Source organism: Podarcis cretensis (assembly GCF_951804945.1).
Source record: "Podarcis cretensis genome assembly, chromosome: 5".
Taxonomy (NCBI): Eukaryota; Metazoa; Chordata; class Lepidosauria; order Squamata; family Lacertidae; genus Podarcis; species Podarcis cretensis.
In genome coordinates this window covers 62,252,535-62,278,859 of record NC_137174.1, presented here as the reverse complement: position 1 = coordinate 62,278,859, position 26,325 = coordinate 62,252,535, and the positions used below count along the sequence as shown (strand labels likewise).

Genomic DNA, 26,325 nt, shown 5'->3' with positions numbered 1-26,325 from the left:
AGCCTGACATAGGTTGTCAGTCAACCAGCTGAGTACAGGGATGCGCCTGTCAGCTTCACTATACAGCAGGGGTAGGCAACCTAAGGCCCGTGGGCCGGATATGGCCCAATCGCCTTCTCAATCCGGCCCACGGATGGTCCAGGAATCAGCATGCTTTTACATGAGTGGAATGTGTCCTTTTATTTAAAATGCATCTCTGGGTTATTAGTGGGGCCTGCCTGGTGTTTTTACATGAGTAGAATGAGTGCTTTTATTTAAAATACATCTCTGGGTTATTTGTCGGGTATAGGAATACATTCATCCTCCCCCCCCCCCCAAAAAAAAATATAGTCTGGCCCACCACATGGTCTGAGGGACGGTGGACTGGCCCACGGCTGAAAAAAGTTGCTGACCCCCGCTATACAGGTTTCAGCAAATGTTGAAGATGCACCTCTTTACTCTGGCCTTTCATACCTGAGGTGTTTTCAGGACCCGCCCTAGCCTTTCAACTGCAATTTGTTTTGACTGTTTTTAATACTGAATTTTAAATTCTGGTCATCCTGGGACCTGCAGGTGAAGGACAGGCAAATAAATAAAACAAACAAATGCCTCAAGTAGAGCAAATAAGCTGTGTGGCTTAGTATGTGTATTTCCATCCTCCTAGAAATCTTTCACCCTGTTATTAAAAAAAAATACAAAGGAAAAGCATAGAATTGCAGGTAACTATGGAGCCCACTTCTTTTGAATTTTTGCATATGAGCTGAATATACACCATTACATGAAGCTTAATAATAGAAGTCTCTGTGAATTCTACAAACACACACATTTTTGAAGTCTAGTAGATTGATGCTGGAAAACTCTCTACTCTTCAATTTCATACATTATCAATGACAGCCATCCTCCACCTCCTTGTGGGCTACTCTTATCTTCCAGACACTAGCCAAGGGGGCAGATGTATTTTCTGATGCACAGTCATGGATGGCCTTTGACATAAAATATTTTACAGATAGAGCACACAAACATACACAAGCCGCTGGTGGCCAGAATGCCAGACCTCTGGCCCTATTGGTGATCAGGTTGGAATAATGGACTATGATTACAAAGTTCTGGTGCACAATAACTCAGCTGGAGCAATAAATGCAATGCTCAGAACAGCTGCACAAAAGTAATGAGTGGGTAAATACAGCCTTTATCTAGACTGTGGTCCCAGTCAGAAAGAGGAATTCAGCCTTTTGACAGAAGGGAAACTGCCATCCTTTCAATCTGGGCAAGTCATGCAAGGTGCTATAAGACTGAACTCCAGGTCTCTAGACCTGTGGTCAAAGCTAATAACTGGAAGCACTCATACTAAAGCAGGAAAAGAGGTAAGTCTTGAGGGATTTCAGACTGATTGGCTTTCCCCCAGACAGCAGAATGACTAGACAGAGACGCTCACAAATATCCTGACGACAGCTCTTTGGCTACTTCTCTTCAAATGCCCCAAAACAGAGAGAATTGAGATATTCAGTGCAGGAAGTATGGGGGTGTATGAGAATAGAATCTTCAAATTAGCCCTAAAGTATGATAAAAGTAAGTACAGATACACTGGCTCGCTGAAGCTTTCACAATGTAAAATCTACACTTCTATGAATAGCGAAAAATGCTGTGTCATAGCAAGACTTAAAAAATAAATAAAACAGGCTGGCATTGATACAGGCTTACTTTTAACTTACCACATTTTAATGTATTTTAGACTTTAAGTTAATATCTGTTTTACAGTGTTACCCACCTTGGCTCCACAGAACAAGGCTACAGACAGCAGCATACCAGATTAACATTTTGATAGGTCAGCAAATAGCTTGTGATTTCACATTTATAAAAAGCCACAGAATCGTGAAACCAACCCTTGATCTTGTCTTCTTATCCCTATTATCAGCTGGACTGGCTGTATCTGTGCAGCAAAATAAGTTGAAATAGACGTGAGTCTATCCTAGGCCCTACTTAATTGTCTTCTTTGAATTCCTTCCACAATAGTCCTGAAACTCAAAAGCTTTCAAGAAATACACATAATATAGCATAACACATAACATTTCCAGACAGACATTCCCCCCCCCCCCCCCATATATTTGTGCCTGGCTGTCCTCCCCAATCCAGCAAGTTTCATTTTATCAGTGTTTCCCCATCAATCAGGGCCAGCAAGACATTCTTCACAGCAGGTCTGATGTTTTCCTATGACAGTTAACTGAAAAGTAGTCCTTGGGGTCTTCTTTTCATGGATACAAACAAAAGACAGTTCAGGGAGCTGATACAGATCTACGAAATCAGCTTACGTGCCAGGAAAATAAAGGAAAAGGCTAACCAGTTAAAAAATAAAGCATTTGTTCCTACAGATGTGACAAATCCCCTAAAAGCATTAGGCACCATCTACTGGGAAAGAGGATACCAGGCAAGATTCTTATTTTCTCTAAATTCTCTGAACTCTTTTTACAGGAAACAAATATTAGTACCCTATTTGAGGGTAGTCAGTCTAAGGAAATACAATGGTGCCTGTCTCCCTGAGTTGAGTAAAATCGTTCCTATTCCTGTAGGATTAGACCTACTAGCTTCCCATGCACAAAACTGAGGAACTGCATGTGGGCATTTGCTTCTGGTGCTAACAATTGTCTCTGATAATATAACCAGCCTACCTATGTGCCACACCTGGGACTTTGAATATATATGTATTGGTCCCTTCTCCTGCCCCCAAACAAAATAATATAGGACAGTATTCAGCTAAATAGTTGCATTAGTGTAGTGGGACCCCATCCCTCTCCTCCCCCTGTGACTCCCCTCCAAATCTGCTCCAGAGGGTTGGGTGAACCCCCATAACAGATTCAGCGTTACACAGGGGGAGAATGTTCTGCTGTACAAGGAGATGTTCTTGCACCAACAGAATATTGACCTTAGCACTATGGGGTATACGATCCATCCTGACTAAATTACTATTTTATAAACCTATCAAGGCTGCAGTAATCCAGGGACCCCAGATAAGATCTGAAGGTGCTAACCAAAAGGAAGGAGAATCTGAACTCTGCTTGCCTTGCCCCTCTTCTGTCCTTGCCCGCCCCCTTCTCCAGCTCCCTCCTTTGTAACAAAAGTACTGGCACCATGCATCACAGTGTTTAGCACAGAGATGGACTATGGTAGCTTAATGTGCAAACTTGCTTATATAAGTGAGAAGGCATAACCTTCATCCTTCCTTCCCCTCACTCTCCATGCTACCAAACACAGAGCCTGCAGTGGCAACTAGGAAAGGCTGCACAGGTCAAGGTGGCAGACCTTTAGGTATGTGAAAATGGCTACCATATTTCCTCTCATTCTCTTTTCCAGGCTAAACGTACTCAACTCTCTCAACAGTTCCTCTTCTGCACATGTTCTAGCTTGTCAAAACCCTGTTGACTCATGTTAAGCTTGTGATCTACTAAGACCCCTAGATCATTTTCACAACTACTACTGGCAAGCCAGGTGTCCCCCATTCCTGCCTAAGTGCAAAAGCTTACATTTCATAGGATTATAGAGTTGGAAGGGATTCTTAACGTCATCCAGCCCAACTCCCTATTGAAATTTTGTTAGTTTGGGCCAACTCTCCAATCTGTTAAGGTCATCTTGAATCCCAGTTTTGTATTTTGCAGCATTAGGTACCTCTCCAAGTTTAGTGTCATCTGCAAATTTGACTGTCACCCTCTCAATTCCTTTATGAAATTCATTTATAAAGATGTTGAACAGCAATGGGGCCAGGACAGAACTCGGTGGCACCTGACTTGTCACTTTTTCCCAGGATGATGAGGAACCATTACTGAACACTCTTTGGGTTTGGGAGCTACAAATCCATCTAACAATAACCTTGTCCAGCCCACATTTTACCAGCTTCTCCATAGGAATCTCATGGGGGACTTTATCGAAAGTCTTAGTGAAATCAAGCTACATGACATCCACAGCATCCCCTTGATTCACCAGGCTTGTAAGTTTCTATATATATAAAAAATGACAAAATCCCCCATGATATTCTTGCATATACGGTAGGTGCCTCCTTCTCACAGACAAGGTAAGCAGTTATAGCAATGGGTCCATGTGGTACCTGTCCTTCCCTGCAGGGGGAAACTCACTGTAGGAGCAACCCCTGCCATGCATCCTGACAAGGAAGATCAGGGTATTCAGAATGCCTTGTAGGCAAGACAAAGAGCAGCAGAAGAGAACTGCCTGGAAAGCCAGAATTCTCCCCACCACCTGTTCTTATGGGAAAGAAAACCATTGCCAGTCAGATCCTTGCTGTTGGCTTGATCAAGATGCAAGCCAGCTGGGCAGGCAATGACAAGAGAACCAGCATGCAGTTGTCTACCATTTGCTGATGGGAAATGATTGCTATGCTGGCTCTCTTGACATCACCTGCCCCATCGTTAGAGTATTTCTCCATTTAGGGTAAACCAGCAGCAACAGCTACAACCAGGATCTGTTGTTGCAAGAGCTACGTGAGGAGATGACAGCTATGATTGATTTCCTCCTTTTGGCGACCAGGGCAGATAGTAGCAGTAACAATTCCTGGTTCAAATCCCCCACCATCACCATTGCCATTTCCAGTAGGATTCTTTTCATAACTTAAATAGCCCTTTAGCACTAGGGGGATCATCCACACTTCTACTTGTGCAGTGCCTAGAAAGTATGACTTTTGAGGGGGTTTCTGCTTGACCCACTCCTTTGCAAGGGAAAACTCGCTCTTTAGCAACAAATCAGAACAAATAGCAATCCGGGAAAAACCCAAATTGCCATTTGCTCTGACTGAGCGCTAAAGAGCAGTTTTCTCTAGAAAAAGCAGCAGGACAATGGAAGTGTGGATAAGCCCTAGGTTAGAGAGGTTGGTATCTATGCAGCCTTCATAACACAAAACACAGCAATGTGAAATGAAAGTTTCTCTCTTTCTCTTTCTCTTTTTCTCCTCTTCAGCTCTAGAAGAATGCACATTCTAGTCCCACTGCATATCTCAATGCTAAACACAGTGCAATACTATAGCAGCTACAACCTGTTGCTGCAGCAAGAAGAAATATTCATGTTCCTTCAGTGTTTATATAGAGGGCAACTGCTTTTCATTCCTGGTAAGGAATACCCCAGAAGGGTGGCATCAAAAGAGTGGCTGTTTCCAGGTACCAAGGCAAGCTCCCAATTTTTCAATATTTTGGGATTCACCTGTCCATTCAAACCATAATATTTAGGCTTGTTTCCTGAACCCACACAAAAACCTCAATCATAGATCTAAACATCCAACTAGAAATGTTTACCCACTTCAATGAGTAAAATCTGCTGGCAGAGCCTGCTCAGCATAGTGACTACATTCAGGGAGCACTGATTTCTGGCCTGCTGTATTCAAGGGCTGGGGAATCCCTAGAGATTATTCAACAAGAATTCAGTGGCCAGAAGCTGACTAGAATGTTATCTAGCCTCATTCTGTTAAATGTAATAGCACCTAGAGCAATGGGAAATTAGGGTCAGGTAAGCTCAATTCCTGGTTTCAGAGGGCAAAACTGTCTCACTAGGTGACTGAAAATCTGGCCTATTGTAGCTGAGCCACAGCCTGCTTCAGATCTTCCACAATCAGGTCCACATCCTCCTTGCTGGTAGCATGACCCACACTGAGACGCAAGGCGTTCTGTGCCACGTCATAAGGAATTCCGCAGCTAAGCAGGATAGCGGATGGCCTGGTGAACAAAGATAAAGTAAGTCAAGTTTAACCTCCTAAAATTCCCTACAGTGGTTCCAAGAAGTGAACAGAGGAAGGAAACAAAAATTATGCAGTCCTATACTTATTTCTAAGTCTCATTAGTTTCCAATATGAGCCGCAAAGAACTCTGCCTCTGTAGAGCACATTCACATCACTGTTCTTCCTAAGAATGCTGCAGTCACTCCAGCTTAGGTGCAGATCCACTGCAGTGTTGGTTTTAAATGATAGGCAACACTTTTCTCTTGCAGGCAGCCTCTGAAATATTGCCCAGGAGGGAATGTGGCTAAAAAAGGTTCCCCATCTACTGGTATGTAGAGTGGTTAGAGTGTCAGATTACAACTGGGGAGAGCCTAGGTCCCAGCTCAAACATAATTAACTGACCTTGAGCTAGTGACTAGCTAACCTCCTCACAGGTTTGGTGTCAAAGAGGGTCAAAGAACTGTGTATGCTGCTCTGAACTCATCAAAGAATGAGAAAGAAATGTAAAAAACAAACAAATAAATCTGACTTAAGCCCAAACTAGATGCAACACCATCTAGTGTTAGCAAGAAGAGCTGGATGGGGACCCTGGCATGGAGGTACTGTAAGAGAGCTCTGACCCTGCTGTGGACCCCTGCCCCTGTTAATCACATTGGGGGGAAATGTTTCTATCCTCTCCAGTGGAAGCTTTCCCCCCATGCATATAGTAGGCACAGGCAGCCCCATCCAGATTGGGACCACCATGGCAGGGGAGGAGTGGCTCAGTTCTCTTCCCCAATAACAGGGTGCCAGTCCAGACTTGTCCCTCATTCCTGCGGTTGTTACTTGTGTGAATGGCATCTGAATTTTGTTTGGCCCTTCACGCTTGCTATTCAGGAACCTGCTTTTGAACGTGATCCTGTGCGCATCCATGTGGAAACATGGAACTGAAATGTATTATCTCTGGAGCAGGTATGTGAGCAAAAGCCTCAATTCTAGCACATTCTGTTCTCAGATTTGGCTTCAGCATTATGTAGCTAATCAATTGGTACACAAGGCTTGTCATACCAATATCCTCATATGATTTTGCAGGCCTCAGACATAAAGTTGAACCACAAGCATTCTAGGAAAATCTTTAGATGAAAGAAATACAATACAAGGCACTTAGGTTTCCACCGCTCTCTCCAGTATTTGAAACAAGCAGCGCACAACAGCAGGGGAGCAAGTTGCTGCTCAGACACATGATCTGTCACACTACACTGCTCTCTCTATTCAAAGGAAAACCACTTGATGATATCCTAATCCTAGGCACTTAGCTGATCACCTATTTCCCTGCCCAGCTGGAACCATCCCCTGTGAGTTCCAAAAGAGTGGATGCCAAAGTAAAAAGGCCACAGCTTATGCAAATGTTGGCTTGTACAAAAGTGCAAAGAAAACACTTTCCACTAAGATACAAATACATTAACCAGCTTATGAACTTAAAGCAGATTGACCAGCTTCCATAATAAGCTCAGCTCCTGAATAAGCGGCAACAGTCTGCAACACTATCTCGGTAACCCCCTACTGCTAGCACCCTTTCCTGTGCTGCCCTTACCACCTGGGGGGGGGAATGTGGGACTGGCACTGTGGCAACTATACAACCCCTTCCACTTCTTCGTCCTGGACCAGCAGCTCTTTAAAGCCAGGAGAAGGGCAGTTCACACAGCTAAGTGGAGGGACAGGATTTGTCTGCCCATTGTCCAGGGGCAAATGGCATGGCTTGGATGCAGGGTGAGTGATTGTGGGAGGTGGTGTCACATGTCTCTGGCAGTCTTCTCCTAAAGCAGGAGGATTTCATGTTTGAAAATGGAAAACGTTCCTTTTGTACATCTTTGGAGGGCAAGAGGGAAGACCGTAAGATGTAAGGGCTGGCGTTACTGTCATAGGGTGGAATTCAACATTGTGCTCTTCCAATCATTTTGCCTGCACAAGCATTTCAGCTTGCCAGATGAAACGATCCCACCATCTCCACCCACTGTTGTTGGGTTCTCCTGACTCCCCTCCCCAAGCCAATTTTGGGGCACACGGTGGGAGATGGGAAGGTTTCATTGTGCAAGTGCAAGGCCTTGTGCAGGGCTGCTGCTGACAGGGCAGGTTGGGTGAATCCTACTATTATCACACACACACACACACACACACACACACACTAATACTACCATTAAGAAGCAGAGTTCCCTGAGGAGGTAGGTGAGTACAGGTGTTGCACCCTTTGCTTTCACTTTTCTACATCAGATGGATCTGTCCCCTCCAGCCACAGAATGCCCAGTTTCCCAACATGGTTCCTTACCGGTCACCCTTCTCGGAGTGGCATGCAGCACCAACACTGGCAAGCAAAGTCCTACAGTGAGACAGCACCAGCCGACCTGCAGAAAACACAAGACATAGGCATGCCATGAAATACCCAAGGACCTGGTGGAGGAAGGAACCCATAGAATCGGTTTTCAACCTCCCCTCACTCCATTCAATGCTTATCCCATCTACACTTTTGCTAGAACTGGCTTCTCACTAAAGATGGAAGGAAGGGGGGAAAAAACAAATGCAAAAGTTATGCACATCATACATATAAAATTGTCAAATGCAGATCTGAACAGGCAAAGTAGCGTTTCAATGACAAAAAGGTTTAATAGATAAAATCAGGATGTGGCTTTTACAATTAGAATCCCTCCTGAGATAAATATGAAATTCATGCTGAGATTATAAAAAGCCAAAGCTTAAAACTCATTTCCTTTGTTTACAGTGGTACCTCCAGTTATGAACTTTATTCGTTCTGGAGGTCCATTCTTAACATGAAACTGTTCTTAACCTGAGGCGTGCTTTCGCTAATGGGGCTGCCGCTGCGCCGCCACTACCACGTAACTTCCACTCGCATCCTGGGGCAAAGTTTGCTACCAGGAGTATCTACAGTCGTACCTCGGGTTACAAACATATTGGGTTACAAACACTTCGGGTTACAGACTCCACTAACCAGGAAGTAGTACATCGGGTTAAGAACTTTGCCCCAGGATGAGAAGAGAAATCATGAGGCGGTGGTGCAGCGGCTGTGGGAGGCCCCATTAGCTAAAGTGGTACCTCAGGTTAAGAACAGTTTCAGGTTAAGAACGGACCTCTGGAACGAATTAAGTTTGTAACCAGAGGTACCACTGTACTTCCAGGTTAGTGGAGCTCATTACCCATAAGAGGACGGTACGTAACCCGAAGTTCCACTGTATTTGCAAAATTTCACAATTTGTAATTTCTTTGAGCAATTAGAAAACCAATTTCCAATACCATATTTTAGCATCTCCCCACTCTCCCTCACACAGCAGCAGTCTGGTTTTCATCTGCTCTGAAACTATCTTAAGAACAATGCAGTCTTGAGATCTATAGATAGGATTAACACGTGTTGGTCACCGAGGAAGCTGTAGGCAAAAAAACCCCCAACAACACCTAAAGTAGACTGACAGCAGCCATATAGGAATGGTGAAAATTTAGAGCCATAGGGGATTACCTTTTAGTCCTGAGCCCATGACAGAAAAGTTACAAGTGTTACACAGTCTCCTTGAGCCTTTCAGTCTGCAGTTAAAATAAACTCCTTGCTCTTCAAACGTGGCCTAAAATGTGCAAAAATAATACTTTCAATAAATGTTTGTTAATGATTGGCCTCACTTCACTATCCCCCACACTATCCCCCAGCTTAGCGTTCCTACAAAGGAAGGCAGCAAGAAGAAAGTCATACAATTCTATCTACAAACAGGGGTCAATCCTCCCTTCCCTATGTAAAGGTTGCAGGTGAATCCAAAAAACAGGCACCCAGAGAACTCACTTCAAGTCTCTCTTCCAGGTAATCCCGGACCTTCCTCATGTGAGCTTCATAAACCTCACAGTGTCTGCTCACCAAGTCTGCTGCCTGCAAAGGAAGACAATCAGCATAACATGTTTCTCAGTGGCTACAACAAGAGACAGAACCATAAAGGGAATGATGATTCCCATAGAATGTCCCCATCCAGACAGATGAAAACAGATCAGGATATTCGATGCAGTACTGAAATGGGTAGGCAATCTGAATGGAATCATCTTTTGTGCCCATTCATAATGTGATTCCTTTGGTCTGACAGTGATTTGTCAGAGACCAAGGAAAGTCTACATGGCACAATTTTGCACGAGCCTCTCTCTCTAGAGCACACCTGCAAGGTACCCACCACTCTCAATCAACTAAAAGAAAACCCATTAATCATATAACTATAAACCTGCAACCTCAGTGACATAAGCTCTCTTCATAAGTTTACTCACCTGATCTAACAGGGTTCTAAATTGCATTGGCAGCCTACACAGATAGTAAAGGCTCCCTGCTTTAAAACCTATTCCTCTATGGTGCATTTTGTTTTAATACACTGTTTACTACTTGGGGAGGAGGCATTTGGCCAAAAAGGCAATAGCAGAAGCTGGGAGGAGCTACACAACCTTAGACATGGGGCTAAAGATGCTGACCCACAGCTCCTGGTATGTATGTTGTCCCTTTGTGAAAGCAGCACATGAATAGGGCTACTAGAGAAAATCTGGACATATTCTCCAACAGACCTTAAAACAGTGGCTGGGTGTTGAGTTATTGAGAACACTTTCCCCCCCACCCCACCCCAGTGTATATATAGGCCAACTTGATGTGCCTTTCTTGTTCTGGCATGCTATTCATACAGAGCCACAGGGAAAACTGTAAAGATTAGTTATTTGCTCTGAAAAATATGCCTAGAAGAACAACCTCTAGTATTTCAACAAGTCCTCAGTAACCAGATCCTCACAATGATGGGAAACAACCGGAGTTTACAGTAATGCATTTGTAAGCATCCTTGTCTCCTATCAGTGTCCCACTGTGCACAGAGTTAGAATTTTTGCTCCATAGGTCAACTCCACCTCTGGTATGAGAGCACGAGTGAGGGAAGAGAAGCACCAGCACAGATAAGCAAACCCAGGGAAATCTTCTGCCTTTAAATTTTTGTAAGAAGGATGCTGGGTTGAAATCTGAGCCTTGCTACCAGGACAGCATCTCATGTTGAATCCATAACTGTCATTTTTATCCCTCATCACTTCTGAGCTTACCTTGCCAAGGCCAGCAATCATTGGTGTATTCTCAGTCCTAGAACAGAGAAGTGCAGTGTGTATTTATTCCTAAAGCATAATAAAAGTGACACAAGCACAGGGGCTATATCTACTTGGGTAACTAGCATAATGCAGGGACTAAAGATGGCGCTACTGCATGATAGGAGCTACTGCTCCTGAGCTACTCGGTTGTGGGGGGAGGAGATTTGGTCTTTCTTGTTATCTGAATGTGACTTAGGAAGCGCAGATGCTGCCTTATACCAAGTCAGACCACTGGTCCATTGAGCTCAGTATTATTGACCAGCAGTAGCATTCCAAGGTTTCAGGCAATGGTCTTTCCCAACCCCTTCCTGGAGATGTTGGGGATTGAACCTAGAATCTTTTTGCATGCAAAGTGTGTGTGTGCTAGCACTCAGCTACAGCCCATGATGCAAACCCTACACTGCATTTCCCAGCTGCTTATCCTGAAACTCTTCACACTTTGCCAAATGAGAAACATGATACGAAAGGGAAAGGTTTTCAAAAGCTGAGCCTTTCACTCACTAATCTATGCATCCTTGGAGTCTCAAAGAAAACTATCTTCAAAAAAAACTGCTTGGTGTCTTCTCTTGCAGCCCCTCACCCGCATGAAGAAGAGGAACATGGGCTACCCACATATTGCTCCCACATCCAAGAGAGGTCCCCACCTTACTTGGTCTCTCACTGGATTAACTGGCTCCCTCTGTGCCCTCATCCTTCTTACCCAGGGCGGAAGTTCCGTTCCTGCCCACCTCCAAACAGCATGGGATGGAGAGGAGTGGTGACACCAGGGCCTCGCACATACAGCGCTCCAATACGCGGGGCATAGAACTGCAACGAAAAATCACAAAGCTAATGCCTCCAGACAAGAACTAAGTGGTGTGTCCAACAGGAAACTGAGGTGCTTTGACCACAGAGAAGTAAGGCTGACTAGAGCAGAGAAGCAAACATTAATCCTTGGGGAAATCATGGTTGCCCATGGGAGAGAAGTATGGGTGAATCCTATGCTCACTGCTACCCGTCCCCTAGACTATCTCAGTGCTATTTCACACATAACAGAAGAGTTTCCTGTGTTTTCTCCCCCTGTTCTGTATCACTTGACAGGCATTTATGTGCTTCAAAAAATACATGACAAACATGTTCCCAGATGCCACAGTTATTAAACTAATTACGCCTGGAGATTAACTTGAATCATTACTTGGCTACTGTCAAAATAAATAAATAAAAATGAAAAGCTGTTTTTGAATACTGTAATGGAAAGTGATGTTGACACACTGGACATCTCCTGCTGTGTGTCATGCTCTCCTGCGCAATGTGAAAATGTGGACAAATTCACTCAACATTGTTCCCAGATTGCCATCTGGTGGAGAAGCTGTTGAGTTGCATTGCATACTAAGAAGTGAGTTATCGACTGTCCACTATGTTTTTAGGTGTTCCAAGAGTTCATGATGAAAATAAAAGACAATATAAACAACACTTTCTGCATTCCTGTGCAACCATGCTAGATTCATGGGCTGCAGAGAAGAGGGCCACAATACTGTTCAGGGCAGAGTTTACATTACAGTCACCAAATGACAATCTGCATGGCAGCTGTAGCAAAATACAATTGTCAGCAGCAAGCAAATCAACAATGGTTCTCAATTAAAAAAAAACTTGAGAAACTGCTGCTCTAGCACATGGAATCTCCCGAAGTTCACAAAAGGCCAAAGTGAGATGGCCTCATTGTTTATTCTTTGTGTGTACATATTGTGCACTGTTTTTACAAACTTTCAAATAAAAAAAAAGTTTTGGAAACCAGGATGTAGATAGCATTAGACACATTTAATAAACAACATAAGAAAAACACCTTTCGCCCTAATAGAGTCAGTCTGGAATCCTGCACAATGAGAACTATGAGTGAGAGAATCAATCATGAACACCAAACGTTTTTACTGCCAGCTTTCTGTCACACAAAGCACCTCTGGATTATGGTCACCGTCTGGTTCTCAGAATGATGGCTGGTGTTCAGGGAGCCCTGGTATGTTCTTTCTTATTTTTCTCTCTAAATGTTTTATCAACAATAAGGATGACTCTATGGGCTGACAGCAACTCTCTGCTCCATGGATATTGGATTTACCATGTTGGGAGATGACCTAGATGCATGGACATCTCTTACCCTGCATGTAGAAAGTGCATTGCAGGCAGAAGAGAGAAGCACCATACCTTGTGCCCCACAATAGTGAGGTAATCCACTCCCAGATCCTGCACGTCCACTTGACCTTTCCCAATCATCTGTGCTGCATCTGTGTGTACCAAGATCCGTGGCAGACCAGATGCCGTTCTCTTCCGATTGAGAGCTTGAATCCGTTGGCTGAGTTCAGAGACAGGCTGACAGAAGAAAGCACCATCAGGAAGCATCATCTCACCAGGAAGACAAGTGTTCTGACTCTCTCTTTGGCTACTGCCCTACTGGCTGGCATATGATGCCTTCACAGAATTACTTGCATGGAAAGCTGATGGTTGCCTTTGAACTTTTACTGATGGTATTATATGGCTTTATTGTTATGTAGTACAACTGCCCCGCCTTGGCGATCAAGGGAGAAGATAGCATTTGGTGTAACTCAGCATCCAAACAAAGGACACCACATATAAACTCCACAGAACACATAACCCTACACAGGGAGACCATGGTTCACGGCATAGGGCTATGTCTCTGTGTCTCCGGAGAGCAAAACCTGTAATTCCAAACTAGATTGGGGGAGCAATGAGGTGACAAAAATTGTAGAACTAAAGGTTTTGCTATACAGTAGACCTGTAATTTATGTACATTTAACATGTGCGCATTTAGCTTTAGGCACTTGGCAAAAACAAAAAATTAAAAGGGGGGCAGAAAGAGGAGCGGGCATCTGGGGGGAAAACTTCGGCAATCCCACCTGGCGTTGCATCCAGTGTGTTTTGACTACACATGATTTTGGCTTTATGCACTATCCCCAGAACTAAAACACCTGTGTAAGTTGCGGGGCTTAAAAAGGTAAAGGGACCCCTGACCATTAGGTCCAGTCGTGGCCGACTCTGGGGTTGCGGCGCTCATCTCGCTTTATTGGCCGAGGGAGCCGGCGTACAGCTTCCGGGTCATGTGGCCAGCATGACTAAGCTGCTTCTGGTGAACCAGAGCAGTGTACGGAAACGCCGTACACCTTCCTGCCAGAGCGGTACCTATTTATCTACTTGCACTTTGATGTGCTTTCGAACTGCTAGGTTGGCATGAGGAGTTGTAGGGCTTACTGTATACCTAAAACATACTGAGACTGAAAGTTGGTGGAGTGAAAGGAGAGTGGAAATATTTTGGGGGAGCATCAGCTCCCTCTCATTGGCTCTTGGGATCATCTGACCACATATATGAACCTCATATCCTTAAACATGTAATCAGAACTGAAGGCACAACTCACCATGATAACCCCAGTTTCATTATTGGCCAGCATAATGGAAACTAGACATGTAGTTGGACGGATTGCTGCAACCACTTCATCTACTTCCACCTGTCCTGTCACTTTGGACACGGGTACAAAAGTGGCTTCTGTAAATCAGGATGCAAAAAAAAGATGTTGATCCCATAGCTCGGCGCGTTCATCAGCAGTTACTATGTATCTGGCAGCAGTAGAGAAAGTCACAGGGAATAGCAGACCTATTGCTAGGCAACAGGCAAGCGCTCCTTAGTCTTGAAAGATTAAGATATGGCTGTCATAAGGGAATTTGGGAGGAAGTGGCTATTGACTTAGAAGCAGCATTTAATGAAAGAGGCAGCTGAGCAAAAATGGATTTTCCTGGAGCTCAGCTGGATACTTGGAAGATAAGAGAGGAAGAAGCTGAGGGGAAATGCTGCGTGCTGTTTAAGTCTCTTCAGTTTGCAAAAGCCCCCACTAACAGCTCTGAGTCTCATACTGAGTTCTGCCATTATCCTGCCCAATTGGAGAAGCACCAGAGATTAAACCTAGCACCATTTGAACACAAGCTATATATTCCTCCCTCCCTATGCAGTGATAAGACCACTTATCAGCCAGGTTAGGAATGCCATCTTTGACTCCATGTGTTGGTCACTATTTGACAGGCGAGAAGGATAGGATAGGATAGAATAGGATAGGAGATGATAGGATACCATAGGAAAGGATAGGAAAAGGAAAAGGAAAAGGAAATGATGCAAATAAATGAATTTGAATTAAAGGTTCAGAATTGCCCCCAATTCTGGACCATTAGCACCACAGTGAAAGTACCGCTGAGCCACCTTTAGACAGCTCACATTTGGAGTAAACAATAAAGAGACAGTATACCCATAAACCCCTTCATGGATCACTGCCTTGTCGTGGCAAGGGGCTTGAATAACTCCAAGAAGCTCTGAGCCATGCCGTGCAGGGCCACCCAAGACGGACAGGTCATAGCAGAGAGTTTAGACTAAATGTGATCCACCTGGAGAAGGAACTGGCCATCCACTCCAGTATTTTGCCAAGAAAACTCCATGGACATAAAAAAGGAGAAGCTTTGAGAAGAAAGAGAGAGTTTCCAAGGCATGCTCATGTTCATGGGGTCACAGAGAGTTGAACACAACTAAGACGACTAAACAACAACACCAAAAAAAAGTAGTATTTGCTACTCAGAAACTAAAATTGCTTTTAAAAAAAGAGAGCTTTTGCCGAAGCAGAATCTGGCAAGTGTGTATAATTTTATCAGCAATCTCTGACTATCCACTACAGTATACTCACCAGCCTCATGCTCTTTCACCAGATGCTCCACAGGGAGACGGACTGAGTCATGCTCAATGCAAGATGTAATTAAATGTGGACACATCCCCAGAGTCTTTTGTTTATCTTCTCTTGGTCCATCAGAACTTTGCTTGTTGCTTTCCTTAAAATGCTTCACTACAGTGTGGATCACTAAATTGTTTGCCTGAATGGAAAAAGGAAGGATACAAATCCCAATCTCATATGTTCATATGAATATCCAGATTTACCAGTGCAGTCCTCTGGAGTAGACAATGCTGAATTTCTTACCCAAAAACTAGTTCAGTGGCAGACTTGTATTTCAGTCTCAGAAGGATCAGAGGCAGAGGACTGATTTGTAGTCATTACCTCCATGTGAGTGAATCAAATTGCAATACATGCTCCTTTGCAGGTTTTAAATAAAAGATAGAGCCATTCAACAGAAGAGGGATAGACTTTCTTTTTATCTGATGAGTGTTTGCTGGGTCTTACTTGGCACTAATTAAGAATGGAGTCACCAATACTATGAGAAGCAAATAAAGTCAGACTCCATTGAGGAAAAAGACAGCTAGCATGTTATGGGTTGATCTCTTACATGACTACCAGGTCAAAACAGTGCTAGCAGCATCTCATATCTCACCTCTGTCCCACCAGAAGTGAAGACGATGTCCTGGGGTCGCCCCCCTACCATTCTAGCCAGACTTTCACGGGCTCCATCTATAATATTTTTAGCCCTTCGACCTGTGAAATCAAAGGCACATTTACCTTATTATCAAGGCAAGGTGGGGGGAAGTCTCCAAAGAGTGGCACTAGGGGAAGACTACCACTTTGAGTTCCAGGATATAATAAAGTGATAAATAAACAAATTATTAAGTCCACCCAAATTCTGGAAGAGTTTAATTGTTTTGATACAGAATAATTATTTCTGGCAACAAGAAGTGCCAGATTTGGCTCTGTGTTCCTTGCATGAGCATTTATTTCAGCGAGTGCTAGTGACTGGATCACATGAAGTAATACATTCCTTTAAGGCCATTTCAATGCAGTAACTTGAATTTAAAAAGGCAATATGAATACAAAAATGAGATGAATGCTTTCATAGAATGTTTCCATCCAGGCTTGCTCTCACCTTCTGTGTAAGAGCTGCTCGGATTGCCCCATGCTTCATGCATGGCTTCTGTAACTGTCTCAATCACCTCTGGAGCCAGAGGGGTGGTTGCATTGTAATCTAGGTATATCTTCCTGAAGGGAACAGAATGCAAGAATAGTTACAACAGAAAAAGGAATAAGATACATTCACACTAGCACTCTTTGGGCCAAAGTTGCATCGTTGGTTATGAAAAATGCTGCCCTAACCAAACCACTTCTGAAATCGTCATTGCCACAACCACAAAGATGATACTGGGGTTTTGAAATAAAACATCACTATCTCTCCCCAAGCTTTAAAATGTGGTGTCAGTTTTGATGACTACATCATATGGCACACTCACATGAATGTGACAGAGTGGGCCCAGGCCCATGAAAGCATATGCCACAATGCATTTGTTAATCTTTAAAGTGATTTTGCTGAAAATCACAGCATTCTAGCACTTAAGAAGTTGACTACTATAATAATCTTTCAGTTCCTAGATCTCAATCCTAAGATTTTTTTACTTGCTTGGAGTTTTGCAATCCAATCTACACACATTTACTTGGAAGTAAGTTCCACTTAATTCAACAGGACTCATTCCCAAGGTATATTGTGGGTAAAATAGCAAAATCTCAGCACTTACCATTGTCAAAAAATTGTCTCCATTTTTTAAAGTCAAGGGAAGCTACAAACCTGTTTGAGGAGTTGTTCTCTTCCCCATCAAAGCCAATTTTCTCTGTGTTCTCATTTCCTTTGTTCACTAATACTTTCTTCATTTGGTTCTCTTCCATTCTCCACCAACCTATTTTAAGAAAAACACAACCCACTTTGTTCCATGAAACATTAGACTTCAAATAGCACACAAATAAATTATGACATGCCTTTGCCCATTAATCAAAAGGACACCACTACTCGTTCTGCTGTATCTTCAGGAATCAGAGGCACTGACTTGCGCCCCAGATTGGAGTGGCCCAGCATAGCACGCAAGCGCAACATGACATCACACGTGTGAGGCCAATGGGTATGCAATGAAACCCAACACCACTGCCCCCTGCTTGCAACTGCAGACCAGAACGCCACCACCCATGCACTGCCTTACCTCCACTGGCTCTCCACAGCCACTGCAGCAGCTATGCCAAGGTCTCTTCTGCAAGGCCTCCAGCGGAGGTTAGGCGGCAGGCAGCACCGGTTTGAAGTGGTCCAGCTGCATTTGTAGGCAGGATGGTGGTGGTGGGAGGAGCCCAAGGACTAGACACACATCATTGGGAGGCTTCCTCCACTCCCTCAACATGGGGGGGGGGCTTGGCCTGCCTACAAATATTGAGGGGGTCCAATCCTATAGAGATGGCACCTATGTCAAGAATATTGCATTACCATTCTGTAGAGGTACTTCCAAAGATGGACATAAGAAAGTTAGAAGAAATATTTCCCATCTCTCAGATTCCCTGTCTTCCTAGGACTGATATGCTATCCTCCCTGGTTTCCAGCTGGGAGGCAGTCAAAGGAAGAGTCACACAAATTGTCAAAAGATTTGTATATGGGAGATATGTTTTAGGACTGACAGTGGCTCTCCAGAATCCGCCCCCCCCAAAAAAAATCCTACCTGGAAATGCCAGAGACTGAAAGTGAATCTGGACCTTTTGCATACAAAGCATGTGCTTTACACTACCAAGCTACAACTCTTCCTCAAAGGTGAATTGCCTAATGTCCCCAGGGAAGCTCATAGTAGAGGGGAAATTATCATCATTATTTATTAAATTTCTATACCGCCCTTCATCCAGAGGGTGGTTGACAATATAAAAACACAAAAATACATACCATACATACCATAATAGCAAACAAAAACAATACTCCCCACAGTTTAAAAACCCATAGAAAGCCAAAAATTCAAGTTTGTAGTTCAATCTGCAGTGATGGTAGTTATTCCGTTACAATTTTCACCTGCTACTCCATTTTCTCTCACAGGCTCAATGCATAGGCACTGTTTATGGGCAAAGACATGCTTCTAGCTTCAGACACTTCCAACACATTACCAGAATAAAATTTTGTTGTGTAGCTAATCACTCAACAACGGAGGGTTGTTGAGTGGAATGGGAGAGCCTCACACTATATGAAAGACCCTTAGATGTCTTGCAGTCCTATCCACAGTTGTTATCGTTCCTCTCCGTTTGTAATTATCATTGCTTTGTTTTTGCACTGAAACCCCGCCCTTTCCATTAAGTTTTTAGCACAACCTTCTAATCCCAATGGCCTACTGTAATTAACCCTAAATACATGTACCTGAAATAACTGCTTATCTAAGCCTTGTCTCTGCTTCCCTCCCGTTTCTGTCATTGCCTATTTCAGGATTGTGAACCCCTTGGGGCAGGGACCTATCAGCTCCTTGTTTTGTTGCAAAGCCTCATGAACGTGGATGGCACCATACTACCATTAATGCAAAAAAAAAATAAAAAATTATATGAGTCACCAAGTTGGTTCCTTTTATTTTATTTACACTGATATGTTTTTTACTGCTGAAATTGTGCTGAACAAAATGGAGAACTGTTCTCCTCAGCTCTTGCCCACAAGACATAAACTGAACCTCCCTTTGGACTTGGGAGCGTATATCTTAATAGAGACAAAGCAAAGATACGACTACTCCCGCCCCCCGGGTGAGAAAGACGCCTATCCAAGAACAGCTAAAAACAGAATGCTGGACTGCACAACCTTCCGCCTCAACGCGACCATTTTTATACAAACTTCGCGGCGCACCTATTGGCTACTACGGCATAATTTCAGCTACGAACCAATCCGCGTCCTCCAACTCACCAGGTAGCTATTGGCTGCTGAGGCTGCTTAACACTCCAGCCACCGACGAATCAGATCCGCGCCACACAATTCGGACTGACAGTGGCAAGGCGGGTTGACGCGTAGTAGAGACGCAGGAGCCGGGGCATCCGCTGACTCTCTCTTCCCGCTCTCACTATCATTAGTAATATGACGACAGTCTCCCGAAAGAGGGCATTGGTCTATGGTCGAGTCTGGTACTGGTGCGGCTTCAGCTTCCGCCCAAGAAAGGCTATTAGTTTAATCGCGACCAGACGGGTTGCCTCCTCAAGAACCAATCAGCTTCCTCCTCCGCCAGTGCGTAATGGCGCTCAGCAGGGAACGGCTGCGTTAGTTAACCAATCGGTTGCCTCGCACTGACGATAACCTGCCTCCGACCTTCCCCTTAAGAAGCAAGACCCCTTCGTCCATTTGCCTTGGCTTCGCTTACTGGTTCTGCTCACCTGACGGTAGTTGGCGACTGGGTCTTTTTTTTTTGCCGTCGTCGTCGTTACTTGTTCGTCTTTTTTTTCCCACAAGGAGGCCTCACAGGCCCGGTTTTCGCCTCAGCTGCAAAAACGGGACCATATATTAGCTACCAACGCCCAGTTTATTTTTTCAAAGCAACTCGGTGAATGACAGTTGAGATCATAGAGACGTCGGCATGAGAGACCACCACAGGGCAAGGGTTGCTCGCGCTGCCCTTTCTCAAGATGGCGGCGGCGGCACCGCTTTCCCTTTTCCCGCTGCGTAGGGCTCGCTCGCTCGCTCTGACTTACCAAGATGGCGAAGGATGGGCCGCGGGCTTTTAATTGACGCTTTACCTCTTCTGGCTGGTTCTGCTGATCGAAGGCAGGTCTTGGGGATAACGGGATAGGCGGGATTAGAGCCGGCCAGGCCGGGCTATTCAACGGTTGGCCGGCCGGGCAGGGGAAACGGCGCCTGGGCCTCAGGCGGCTTCGGCCTGGGAGTGGGGAGGAACTTGCCCGGGCTGAGAGGGAGGGCGGCCGGGCCCCACCCCCATCCGCCTCATGGCGCCTGTGGCGGCTTTCGCCTCATCGGCGTTATTTTCCAGGCAGGAATAAGGGCTGGCAACTGCCGTACGTGGAGTGCCTGGTCCCTGCTTTGCAGGCGGGCAATGGGGTGCGCAGGTGTTCTCTGGTGCTCTTGACAGCCCCCTGCTTTGAGGCGGTGCAGGGGTGGTCCGCTTGACAGGTTTTAGAAAGATCCCTTCCTTCTCGGTGGGCTGCGTTAATCCCCCCTGTTGGCCTCCAGAACGTGATCCCCGGACGTTACGCTCTCAAGCCTCTTTGGTTTAGTGCACTACCCTCGCTCATAGTTTCCAGGACCTAGAGCGGACTTTCATAAATTCTGTGATTGCATCTCCTTAAAAATCCAAGTTTTGAGCCCTTCAGTTGAAAATTTGCTTACAGTTTGACAATAGGAAATTGCCTGAATGCGAAAACTTGGAAGCATCATTGTACATATGCTGACAGGTGCTATTTGTATTTATTTGCCTGTTTCAATTCTGGGATTCAGGTTTCCTTTAGAAAATACTGTTCCATTTCAGATTGCAACACTATGCACATCTGGGAGGAAATGCTGTAGTCAACTCATTGGGACTTGCTTGTGAATATATATGCATCAGGTTGCACTGACAGGAAGATTAATGTAATTATACCAGAGCACTTATTGCAGCAGGCAGCTTTGAAAATGCAAGTTTGAGGATTCCAAGCACAGCTCTTGGAACTGTTGCAGTGCAATCTGTTAAAGGCTACCTGTGTGATGGGAGAGCAGGCTTGAAATGTTGTAAATAAATATTTTTAAAGATTTGAAGGTAACTTGGCCACCACAGATTTCTGAGTTATAATGTACAAAATATTAAGACTGCTTGTTGAGGTGATTTGTAGTTAATCGGAGAAACACCTGTGCCATTGCTAGAAGGCTTTTTGTGAATTCCCTAATAGGGTTTAATAGATGGTATCTAATGTTAATCGTGCTCAAAGGAGACCCACTGAAATCAATGGACAAGTACTCTGGGTCTACCTTGTGTGATATTGCACTATATTTTTAAATATTAAAATATAAGAACGTACTGAATTATATATGTATGATTTAGCTGTGCCAATGACAGATCATGTGGGAAATTCAGACTGCAGCTAACATGAATAAAATACTTTACTGCTTGACAAGTCAGTTTTGTTTTTCAGATAGGAGCTTACTTAATCCAAATGGTTGGAACTTAGTAATGCTCTCTCCAGAAATTACTTGATTTTTTATATTGGCTGCAGTCCTGAACACTTTGACCACCTTGACTTACATATTCTTAGCTTCACATAATTAAGTTTTTCTTTTCATTCTTGTTGCTACTCTATTTCAGCTGTCTAATACCTCTTTTATTTCAGCTTTTGGTATAAAGAGACACTGGAAAGGAATGATGGCGGCTTTGGATACTAAAGCAAAAGCAAAAAAAACTCTGGGAACAGTTGATTATGTGGAGTCATCAGAATTTGCACAAGGAATTCTGCCTACCAAGAAGGATGTCATTCAAAACATGCTATATCTATTGCACCCGAAAAGGGCTGGGCAAGCCCAGCGATCCAAAGAAGATGCTGCCCAGTTGCTTGCTGAACTTCTGCAGGAGCACTGGTTGTTTTGCAATTTGTATACCATAGCAACACAAAGCATAAAGAAGCATATTCTTAAGGTGTATGAGGAGTTTTCAAAATTATATCAGTCCAGAAAGCGAAGAAAAAATGAGTTGTTTACACAGAAAGCAGATGATTTCAACAGGAGTTCAGAGCAGCTTTTTGACATATTTTGTACAGACACAGGAACAAGAGAGAAATTGGAGCAATACAGTGGTGTGAAGATGACTGACATTGAATGGAAATTTCTTGAAGATCAGAGGAGTGAAAGAAAAATGTACTTTGAGGACTTCGTGGACAAGAAACAAATGGAAACAATAGAAAGACGAAGAAAAGTAGAATCACTGGAGCACTTCAGGAAGATTGCAGAAGAAGAGAAAGATGCATGTAAGCGTAAAGGAATGACTTCCAATAGAGATGAGCAGCCAGTTGAAGATGTCAGCAGTAGGAAGAAAGATGACCCCTGCCTTGGACGCAGCAAAGGAATTGGGAACTTTTCACATAAGGCAAAAAGAAAGCGCCTATCTTCTGGCTGGATTACTGGGACAGCATCTTCAACTAGCTATAGCGAGTCAGTTGCACCTGAATGTCAACATATACGTATGAGCATCAGAAAAGTCAGACCAGGGTTCTATGAGACTTTTGACAAATATGAAAACTGCTAGCCCAACATTCAAAATCTGTTTCTGTTGAAGTTTTGGGAGGTCTTAATACCCTGACTAATTGGAAGTTGATGTAGATAATTTTGTTGAGCCCCATTAATGTACAGCAACACCACCAAAGCAATGGCACCAGTAGAAATGGGCTTTTAGCTTACTGAGAAAGTAAGATTTGTTTAGGCCTGTACTGATACCTTCACAAGGTGAAAGTACTGTGCACTAAAAAGCTATAGTGTAGCAAAGGAAGACAGAAAAACCAATGTTTGGCTGTTAAAGCAAACCAAATGCACAATAGTAGGTTATGTTATATAATAATTTAACCACTGGAACAGACTTCTTAGGAAGGTGGTGCATTCTCCATTTCATACAGTCTTCATGTTGGGCTGGACACTCCTTAAAAAAACATTTTGCTGAAATGTTGTATAGTGGCCTGAAATAGAAATGTGAGGAGAAAATGCAGACTCTCCTGCAGGAGAGTCATATTATATAACCTGTTGCCCATTCCAACCTCAGTGTCTCCCAAGACTGGGAGACCATGTACAATTAAAATAAAAAATGGTAACTCGTGAGATGGCAGCTAAAAGGGGAACATGGTTGTGGGGCTGTGTGTCACAATGCAGGATCTTTTTGAGACTCACAATAGACTGCTATCTTCCTGCCTGTTAAAACAGTAAGTAAGTAAGTAAGCACACCTGAAGGGAAAACAGTAATTGGCTCAATTATCTAAAAAGTACAGTAGTTTCCTGTAATGCCCACCTCCATACCTTGATAATACTTGTATGGTCTTAAGAGACTGACCATATACAATTTGCCATTACTTCATTGAGACTTGAAGGGGTTCTGCGCCTTTCAGGACTAGGTGCTTGCAGGCGAAAGAAAATAGGTTTCCTCTGTTTGATCTTGCAGATACTTAGTTCCTAAAATACCTATACAGTTCTGAAAAGCAGCTTTTGATAAATAGCATTGGTTCATGTGAGAAGAAAAAAAAGTCAGGAAATTTTAAAAATGGCTCTTGGTATAAATGTGGTGGTAACAACTATTTGTATATTTTCTGCATTCTTAGCAATTAAATATCAGTGGTGAGAAATATATGTGGAAAAGTAGAATTTGTAATTGAAAATATTTGAGACATAAACATGTATAATGCACTGAACATAGCATGGGGTTGGAACTGCCTTACGAATTATTTTAAAGGTGTTTAATTCTTCTTTTCATTGAGTAAGGATTGCAAATGAATGCACTGCAGTGTTTGCTACAGTGGAAGGACGTAGCTGCACTGCAGTTATAATGTCCACTGAAACAGAAGCAAGTCCTTCCATCTTGAGAAATTTGTAGCTCTGCCTGCAGTGAGCATTGGTAGTACAGATTGCAGCCCTTTCAAAGCTAGGCAAAACTTCTGTTTTCATACCTCACTGGTTTTTCCCCAGCATACAGATGGCTAGTTTTCACAGTCTCAGATCCAAACATATTGTATGCATGATGGTCTGTTCATGTACTGTTACATTACATGACCTCTGGATCACATGGTGTATACACAGACATCCACATGTGGAATTTCTGTAATCTTATCTCTGGAAAGTCACAAATACCCGGCAACACACCCACACCCATACCCATGTTTCCCATCATGTTGGGAAGAGTATATTCCTCAGTACACTGCCCCATTGGCTGTATAGTAGTTAAATCCTAGAAATCATGGGGTATTGGGAATGGTTTACAGATATATGTACGTCACTTGATCTATCACCACCTAATGGTTCTTGGCTGAAGATGTGAACTGTGCACCAAAATGCTGTGTGTTGGAATTAACGTTGGGCGATATAACTGGCCTGTTAAAGTTACCATAATCTTCTTCTAAATTTTGCTCACATAATTTCCATAAATACAAGTACTTCAGAATATTAAATGGTTACTTTTAGGCAAAGGGCACCTGTCTAGCCCAAAATCCTAATAACAAATTGCCATCATTTTGTTACCCTTTGCCAGAAATGGTTTTATTTCAACTGTTGCCTTTTTTCATATGGACCAAAAATGTAACTTTATGCAGCATTATATGCATGTTGTGTCAAGCTAAGGAACAGTGATTTATTACTACATCTGCCCTTGCTTATACATTTGATTTCCCATATGGGAAGTAGCCCCGCTCTAAAACCATGTCAAAAAGGCTGACTGGAGAGACGATTAATGCAATTAATTGTAATGTAATTGGGTGATGTGCATTATGTCAGTAATGCAAGCAGTTTTACTGGATCTTTGAAGCAATAAAAGTACCCTCTTTTTTCGGGAAAACAAGTGAGCCATCACTAATGGTAGTGACAGTGCTTCCATTAAAATTTGTCTCCTTTAAAGTTTTTAGATGGATATTTCCAAATGTTTGCTTTCAATAGTCATAGTTAATTTTGAAGTTGTGTTTCCATTCCCAGTCAAGATAAGCTAACCAAATGCCTAAAATTATCATCCCTCATTGGTCCTAATATTAAATACCTCCCCAAATTGCAATATATTTTCTGCACAGGCAAATTTTGAACCTTCGAATGAAGGAAATCGTCAGAATGAGATTCAGTCACTCTGAGTTTAATGTTTTAGGGATCAAAAATCTTTTTTGTTTCCTGGAAGGGGTAATTCAAATGATATATGTTCTGTAGCATACATACAAATGCCTCGCTCCATACATTGCAAAAAAAGCAGCTAATTTTTCTTTTTCCATGTGTTTGTATTGATTGGTTATGTTCATTTAAAACTCAAAGTAATGGGGGGGGGAAATATATGATTTAGTAGTAAGCGTATGATTGTCACATTACTGCTGAATTAATCCTACTTTTTTTATTTTAAAAAGTACCAATAATCAGGCCCAGTGCTAAAGGTTTCTGGAATTTGTTGATGGCAGGCTGGCCAAAAGATTGTGTTGATTTTCTTGATAGACCGGTCATGTTCAAAAGAAGCAGCAAAAGAGAAAGTGTTGATTGTTTTTGCTTCTGAAAATTTTGACATTTTGTGTTCTTTGATGACATAAAATGTCAGATGCTTCTGCATGTATAGGAGTGTCTGATTACCAAGACTGCATTTCTAAACAGACTAGTAAGCCTCTTGCTCTGCCTGAGGGTTTTTCATCAAATCCGTCCACTGTTGAGGCTTCTCTTCCAACTTTCATACTCAAATGACTTGATTTATTTACAATATATACTATTTTCCAACAAGAGCTCCTCCTAGAAGGAGAGCAATTAAATTATTCTCAAGCACATTCATGCAACACTTTCACCTGCGTCTTGTAGGCCTCAGTGGGCAGATGATAGCTGCAGCTTCTGCTTTCAGAACTCTCGGTGGAGGTGCTGGGGGACCAGAACTATAAGAAGTCCTCTCCCCAGCCCTCTTGTTGCTGTTGCTGCCTCACTCGGCTTAAGATGTGCACAGGGGAATAGCCCCACTGCCTTGAAAGTGTTGCCAAGCACCAGGCCTAGGTAACACAAGGTGATAATGTCCTTGATCCTTGACAGCAATAACGTTCTTTAACAACCATTTGGAAATCTACTCTGCTGCAAAATGTGGTGCCTTGCTT

General features: G+C 43.3%; 2 protein-coding genes across 10 annotated transcripts; one reads left to right on the top strand and one right to left on the bottom strand.

Moving 5' to 3' along the window:
• Nucleotides 1–3,910: 3,910 nt before the first annotated feature.
• SCLY (selenocysteine lyase) lies at nt 3,911–20,321 on the bottom strand. 9 transcript variants are annotated; one of them, XM_079976905.1, is made up of 13 exons: nt 20,242–20,321; nt 17,351–17,459; nt 16,658–16,770; nt 16,172–16,272; nt 15,535–15,718; nt 14,227–14,354; nt 13,001–13,165; nt 11,523–11,629; nt 10,781–10,817; nt 9,510–9,593; nt 9,195–9,297; nt 7,995–8,070; nt 3,911–5,687 (listed from the first exon to the last, which is right to left on the bottom strand). In XM_079976905.1, the coding sequence occupies exons 2-13, from the start codon at nt 17,446–17,448 to the stop codon at nt 5,543–5,545; spliced, it is 1,341 nt and encodes a 446-aa protein (XP_079833031.1). In that variant the 5' UTR covers nt 17,449–17,459; nt 20,242–20,321; the 3' UTR covers nt 3,911–5,542. The 9 variants fall into 9 exon arrangements, with proteins under 9 accessions (XP_079833031.1, XP_079833027.1, XP_079833028.1 ...); XM_079976901.1 differs by lacking the exon at nt 20,242–20,321 and adding an exon at nt 19,466–19,612; XM_079976902.1 differs by lacking the exon at nt 20,242–20,321 and adding an exon at nt 19,409–19,549.
• LOC307216523 (uncharacterized protein) lies at nt 20,178–23,926 on the top strand. Its single transcript, XM_079976934.1, has 2 exons — nt 20,178–20,314; nt 21,868–23,926. Exon 2 carries the CDS (start codon nt 21,897–21,899, stop codon nt 22,773–22,775), a length of 879 nt encoding a protein of 292 aa, XP_079833060.1. The 5' UTR covers nt 20,178–20,314; nt 21,868–21,896; the 3' UTR covers nt 22,776–23,926.
• The last annotated feature ends 2,399 nt before the right edge of the window (nt 23,927–26,325 follow it).

Bases quoted from the DNA above. Each gene is read 5' to 3' on its own strand.
- SCLY (XM_079976900.1), bottom strand. From the start codon at position 19,229: ATGTCTTGTGGGCAAGAGCTGAGGAGAACAGTTCTCCATTTTGTTCAG. The intron at 14,355-15,534 runs GTGAGTATACTG...CCTGATTTACAG, and splicing joins GGTGAAAGAGCATGAGGCTG to AAGCCACTTTTGTACCCGTG. The intron at 13,166-14,226 runs GTGAGTTGTGCC...TTCTTCTGTCAG, and splicing joins ATGAAACTGGGGTTATCATG to CCTGTCTCTGAACTCAGCCA.
- LOC307216523 (XM_079976934.1), top strand. From the start codon at position 21,897: ATGATGGCGGCTTTGGATACTAAAGCAAAAGCAAAAAAAACTCTGGGA.